The 6,794-nt window shown below is 47.4% G+C and overlaps 2 protein-coding genes across 4 annotated transcripts in view; one reads left to right on the top strand and one right to left on the bottom strand.

The window, feature by feature from the left end:
* Positions 1-2,792: 2,792 nt before the first annotated feature.
* Positions 2,793-5,063, bottom strand: LOC115029850. The gene has a single exon (XM_029471771.1). It carries the CDS (start codon positions 5,058-5,060, stop codon positions 4,605-4,607), a length of 456 nt encoding a protein of 151 aa, XP_029327631.1. The 5' UTR covers positions 5,061-5,063; the 3' UTR covers positions 2,793-4,604.
* The window catches only part of Mkx (mohawk homeobox), a 69,157-nt gene continuing 67,372 nt past the window's right edge, over positions 5,010-6,794 (top strand). Inside the window, exon 1 of one of the 3 annotated variants that reach the window (XM_021150152.2) lies at positions 5,010-5,133. The gene's annotated coding sequence lies outside the window, so the exon portion shown is untranslated. Of the gene's footprint in view, positions 5,134-5,904; positions 5,992-6,213; positions 6,284-6,794 lie in introns of those variants that run through there. The other 2 variants (XM_029471770.1, XM_029471769.1) reach the window with 2 other exon arrangements.

The following is a 6,794-nucleotide window of genomic DNA, read 5'->3' as shown; positions in this document are numbered from 1 at the left end:
GTAAAGATTTATGGGAATACACCAACACTACCTCACTGACTCATGGTCAAGAGTTGGGGGTAAGGAAGAAGGGTGTAAATGGTTAAACACAGTGCTCAGGAATGAAATTCTCAAAAATAAAAACATTAAAGTTAAGTTTTTAAAAAGACAAATTCTGAAGAAGCAAAGGGTCAGGCAGGGCTGCTGCTCAGTTCGGGTTCTCCATTGGATACACCAGGACCAGGAAACAGCGCCGCCTGCTTCCAGCGTGGTATTCCCACCTCAACTGACACAATCAACATAAACTAGTCAATATGGTAGGAATTTCGTGTTTTCTTTGACTCCCCCCGCCCCCAGCACCCCAGGTTTCTTGAAACAGGGTTATTCTTTGTAGCCCTAGCTGTCCTGGAACTCTCTCTATAGACCAGGCTGGCGTCCAACTCATCTGCCTGCCTCTGCCTCCCAAGTGCTGGGATTAAGGTCCAGTAGTACCACCCCCTGGCAAGTAGCTACTAGATTAAGACTCTAATAGAACTTTTGTGCTATAAAACAAGGAGGACTACTTAATTCTCCCATTCCCTCCAACATAAAGGGAGGGTCATCAGGAGTTTCTAGGCCAACTCAGTGGGAGAAAATAGCCTGTAAACTGAACGGTTGCTCATATTCCTCCACTGATGGTCTGTGCCCTTCCCCCCCAGCCTTGAGCAGGATGAATCAGACTTTGGTTCTGCCAGAGTTGGCTAGCCCACCTAGGGTGGAGTCTTCGACCTAGGTAGTCTTTTGTCTGCCACATCTGCAGTTTCCTATAAGAAGCGACCTATGTGTTTTCCTGACTGAGATCCTGACAAAGTGACCAATGGGATTCTGGCATAGTGGGGGATGGGTCCCCCTGTTTAAAAATCAGACCCTAGAATTAAAGTTGAGCCTTGATTAGAGAACTTTGTCTTGGCTCTTTATTTCTCTTGCCATCCTTCACATCCATCCCCAGCTTTCCTTTCAGGAACCCAGTAACCTGTGGCAGCTGGCGAGTACAATGATCCTAGACAGATATTTTACACATAGACACTAGGTGAAATTATAAAAACAAAGTCAAGAAGTATAGATTGGGGGGGGGTCATATGGAATTTTGGCACATATTGAATTATACACACAGGAGTTAAAATTTAAAGTCTTGTTCTCTGGAGTCCATTAGGTCCCATGTAGAGTCCTAAACTGTGGCAAGTTTTTGCTACATTACACTAAATTCCTTTCTTCTTTCCTTTGCTCTTTCCTATTTACCTTCCTTCTTTGCTCCCTCCTTCTCTTCCTTCCTTCTTTTCTTTATTCCTGCCTGCCTGCCTCCCAAGATGGGGTTTGACTACATTGCCCAGGTCTTCAGCTTTTAACCTTATGTAATTCTTGGTGTCCACATAGTCAGGGTGACCACTTTGACATAAGGAAAATTGTTTCTCAAGCTAGAATGCTGTTCTCAAAATAATTTTAGTGTTCGAGTATTTCTAGATCTCTGAAGAACAGCAGTATGGCTGTTTTTCATGTGTGTGCACAGAAGGTACCCAAGCACACAGAAAGTTCCTAGGTCCTTTGGAATCAAGGGGCTGAGATTCCTTCCAGCTATTTCAGCAGCTATGAAATAAAACCAGATACCCCACTTAGGCTGCACTTGATTGATTGCTCATAATTTTTATTTTTAAAACACATCATAGCCATTTTTAAATTGCAGTGATAAAATACTTGCATGTTTTCAAAGGGACAGGTTACATTTGACTCATAAATAATTATTATCAAAGATGGTTATCTCACCAGACATTGTGGTACATAGCTATAATCCAGTCCTCAGAATGATGTAGCAGGAGGATTCTGAGTTTGAGGCCAACCTAGGTTACACAGTGAGACTTTGTCTTTTTAAAAAATTCAAAAATTATTGCAGCTGAGAGATGGCTCAGCAGTTAAAACCCTTGTAGCTCCTGTAGAGAACCCCGATTCAGTTCCCAGCACCCTTATGGGACTCTAGTTATGATAGTCTTATCTATGACTCTAGTCTAACGGAATCTGATACCCTTTTCTGACCTCCCCAGGTATCAGGCACATACTTGGTACCCAGGCATACATGTAGGCAAATCATTCATACATATAAAATGATAAAATAAATCTAAAATAATAATAATAACAATAATAATAATGATAAAAGCTCTTGTATTTATTAGCTGCTTTATGTGAAAAAAGTTAATATCCATGGACACTAAGCAAGGAGAAGGCTGCAGCACAGTCAATACTTGTACAAAGAATCCTATCTTACATCTTATTGCTCACAAGAACCAACCACATCCTTGCTATGAAAAGCTGAGTGTCAGTGCCCCTGGCTCTCAGAAACACACTGCAAAAATGACTGTCCTGCTTCTAGGTTGTTAAAAGACAAGCCCAACCAACCATCTGCATTAGAACCACAGACAGGAAGCATGGCCTAGCTGTACCCTGAATTACATACAGTATAATATTAAAACTCATTGGAGCATAAGATGGCTTTTGAAAATTGAAGATTAAATGGATTAGAAAATAACATATATTTATAATTATATCACACGTTAAATAAAATAGATGAAAGATTTTTGACAAATGTCCTTAACAGCTCCCTAGCTTCAGAAATGGCAATATGTTACTTTCAGGGTTTTTTGTCTGTTTTGTTTGTTTGTTTGTTTGTAACTACCTTAAAAATAGGGTTAGGAAAGATTGTGGAAAACTTATTACTTTTATTTTACACTTTAGTAAATTTGACAAAACCAACATCAAATTAACCAGAATTAAGTGTAGGGCTGGGGTTTTCATTCTCTGAGCAGGGGTTTCTTTTTTTGTCTCTCCCCTAGTAAATAAAGGGTACCTTCCACACACTCCACAGGAGCTTCCCTCTCCCCACCCCTGCTTCAAAGGGCAACTTTCACATCTGAGGCTGAAGATACAGATACACCACTTCATAGACTGGGAGAGTCTAAGTAAAAATCAATTTAGGAAAAGGTGAAATTTAATATGACGATAAAGGTGTCTGAGCTGTTATAAAAACATATACTTCCCCTCACACACAGGCTGAAACCTGGAACATTTTCTGTGAACTGTTTGGAAAACACTTTCATTTTTAACACGGGCCTTCTACTGTCCCTCTACTGCAAAATAGACCCGAGCCATTAAGTCCCCCAGTCCAACGGAGAAGTGATATATTAATTTCCAGTGACCTCACGTGAGACTAAGATGTGTGTGGCAAATATATATTTGTTTAATTCTGTACCTCTTATGCGCGGGGGGTGGGGGAGGAAGCTGTGTGCCAATGTATCACGCAGTCCCCGGTATTTTTTTTTAACGCATGTAAATACATTGAAACACTAAAGATCACAAAAGTCCTTTGTTCTGTACTACAATAGCATAACTGTAGCACACAGTTCCATAAACCAGTAGAATATTATAAAATCAGAATCACATTTGCTATTGCTACTTCGTCCTAGGGAAGGGCAGCTGAGGTCAGAAGGCGAGGTTGCAGCCCAATGCCTACCGAGCATCTTTACACAGAGACCGCGAAAGGGAATGAACTCTTTCTTCCTATGGATTGTCAACTGTACCCGCCTCTGTTGTGAAACGTGCCCGCTGAAAATCGGTGGTTGAAATTGTCAGATTTGTCCTTGGGGTTTAAGCCGCTGAGGTGGCATCTGTGAATGAGAGCCTGCCCTCATCCTACTGCACAAGCGCAGCGCAAAAGGCAGCAATGCAGTACCGCCAAGGAACATCACATAACAGAAACACGGGAACAGCACAAAAGTCGGTCGATCAAACTATGGTGCACATACGCGTGGAGCACAAAAATAAAAAGCCAGTCTCCTTCCTTGTTTAAATTGTGCCTTGCTGAGTTTCTTGTTGCTAGCTGAGGAGATGACAACTTTGAAGAATCGAGGGTGAGATTAGTTCTGGAAATAGCTTTATTATATATTTTAGCCACTTCTAGACCACATAAAAGGCAGATTCTTAGGTGGGGCTCTTGCCTGTGTGGCTATCGTTAAGGGAGAAAAGTACAAATGATACTAATTCTTTCAGGTATTTTTCGTGTTTAAGTCTTCTTTAGCTCTTAAAAGACATAGCCGGTACCAAGAACAGCGGAGCCCAGCCACCGGAGCAGGAGGCTTGATGCTCCACCTCCGTGACTCTCTGAGCTGTCACAATTTCTTGACGCTTCTTCCGTCCAACTGCGCAGTCTTTGGTAGATTACAAATCACATTTTAGAGAATGTGGTAGCCATTCTTTCTTCTTGCTCCGTATGACTTTAGGTTCTAACCCTGGGGCACATGTAGATAGATCCAAGTCTCCTCGCATTGTCTTCTGCACACCTGGCTGTGGTAGCACAGGCACCTGAGGTCGCCTTGCCCCACCTCTACCTGCAGGCATCTCAACCTCTGCAGTGCAAGTGATGCTTGCCTGGCCTTGACCTCCACAAGCCTGGACTTTGCAGGCCAGCTCAGCGACACCAAAGGGATCCCCAGGTGCAAGAAGCTCTAACCTCCAGCTAATCAGGAGGGAAACACCTGGGGTGTCTTCGCCACCTCCTTGCCCCCAGCCTGGGTTGGTGACATTTCCGACACCAGGAGCAGCTAAAAAACAGGATTTGCACTGCACTGTTGCAGTGCAACCTCTGTCCTGTTTACGCGAGCCCCAGGCTCCGGGCAGCTTCTCGGATTACACCTCTGAGCGCAAAAGGAAAGAAAAAGCTGGTTTTGCTGGGCGCTGCTTGGCAAAAGCATCAGGGAGCGGTGCCCCGCTGGGAGGATGAGACTGCCTCGGGTTCCCGGCTTGGCCGGTGGCTGCTGTCTACCAGAGGGGTTAACAGCAGCTCCCCGCCGCCCGACCGGCGCGATCGCTTCCTCTCTCGCCGCCCGGGAACATGGATACCGCACCCGCGGGATGTTCGCAGGCTGGGCCGGACAGTCGGGAAACATGAGAAGGCTTCGGTATTCCTGTTCCTGGGCCGCGCGCATCAGTCTGGGTAAATAAAGCCGAGACGACTCCGGTGGCCCCGGTGAACGCGTCGGAGCCTGAGCCGAGAACATGCGGTGGGGATGGGAGTGTGCCTAGTCCCGAGACAGGACAGTCAGCCGCTGGCTGCCGATTCCGCGGCCACAGGTATGGCCTTTTCTCCCCTTCCCCGAGCGCTGAACCCTAGGCTAACCAAGGCTGGGACGCCGCAACTCCTCTGCTCTCTGCATGCCCCGGCTCTGCCCTCCCCTCCCCCACCTCCGTCTGAGATCTTGTGGGGGGACCCGCTCCTAGTGTCGGTCAAAGCTAGAGGGTGGGTCTGGGAAGCAGCTAGCAACCCACCTGGCTGCCCTCGTTTTGCTTTTTAATTATCCGCCAGGCAGTTCTGCTGGGATCGCGCTCGTCAACACTGCTAGGAGCGAATCTAGGTACGCGTAGAGCACAGGGGCTGATATGGGGTGTTGGGGACCTCTCACTGGAGCCCCGGAAGAATTGGGAGCCGCAGGTCTTCACTGCCTCGTGCCTCACGCCCGTTGCAATAGTTCAGGGCTCTCCTGCCACGGCGCCTGCAGTCGCAGAATTAGAGCATGGCGGTGTTTGCAGACTGTGGGAAAGGTCTGTGGTGGCAAAGCTCACCAAGGCTTTTCTTGGGAAAGTGAGCCGTTGCGTTTAGGACTGGGTTGGTGGGAAGAAGTGGAATGGCATGGGGGAAGGGAGCTTGCACCCACAAATAGGAGTGGACACTAATCATTGGGGTGGGGGAGTCAGGCTTCCAAACTTGCATTGACACTTATCTACGAGGCGGGGTGCGCACTCCAGGCCTCCCGCTTGCGCAGGATTCAGCCCAAGGGCACAACGCAGTGGCCACCAGAGATCTGACTTCACTTTCCACACCAATACTGACCGTGGCCGTCACCTAGTTGCTGTGCCCTGTCCTAAATGTCGCGCGTAGCAGTAGTAGCCACTGCGCGGCGACAAAAGGAGGGGAGGGGGCAGTTAACGAGGGTAGGTGCTGCGTGTTCGAGAAGCTCTCTCTCTCTCTCTCTCTCTCTCTCTCTCTCTCTCTGTGTGTGTATGTGTGTGTGTGTGTGTGTGTGTGTGTGTGTTTTGAGGGGATGCGTGGGTTGAACGAGCTACCCGTAGTTGCGCGCGGACTAGGGAGGGTGTTGGAGGGAGATCCTGCCGGCGGCTTGTTCCGATTCTCACAACAGTATTGTGGCTGTTCTGCAGCCGCGCGGCCTTGCTTCGGATGTCCGCACCTGGCGGGCTGAGGCTCCGCGGCACTCCAACTCCAGAGGTGAGCCTCGGGCTGTCCTGGAGCCCACGGTCTGAATGGTATGCGGGTCTCTGCCAACTTGGAGGCTCCCGGCGTCCGAAATGGGCTCGAATTCCTGTGGACTGTAATCCCCAGAGACATAGGACCTGGCACCTTCGTTCGGAGTTCCCTAGCTAGATTGGAAGTGGGGGTGGGGAAATCTGTGACATCTTTTCCTTAGACCATTTGATTTTCAGGTTTGGGGCTCTATTCCTAACTTCCCATTGCCCTTATCCCACCGGGAGAGCTTAACCGAAAGACGCAGGGGTCTCCATCATACGGGTAACCGAAAGACGCAGGGGTCTCCATCATAAGGTCCAGGATCTAGAAAACATGAAAATCCTGACACCAAGATCTAGAGCGCATTGATGTGTCTTTGTGTACTCAATTATTCATTCATGTTATTTTAAATCGTCTCTTCCTTCCAACTTCTGGATACCCCAGAAGAGGCTTTAATCTGTGTGGCGCTTAATGAACATTTCCCTTACTTGTT

Source organism: Mus caroli, chromosome 18 (genome assembly GCF_900094665.2).
Source record: "Mus caroli chromosome 18, CAROLI_EIJ_v1.1, whole genome shotgun sequence".
Lineage (NCBI taxonomy): Eukaryota > Metazoa > Chordata > Mammalia > Rodentia > Muridae > Mus > Mus caroli.
Note: the sequence above shows the minus strand (reverse complement) of the source record. Positions and strands in the feature narration are given on the sequence as shown.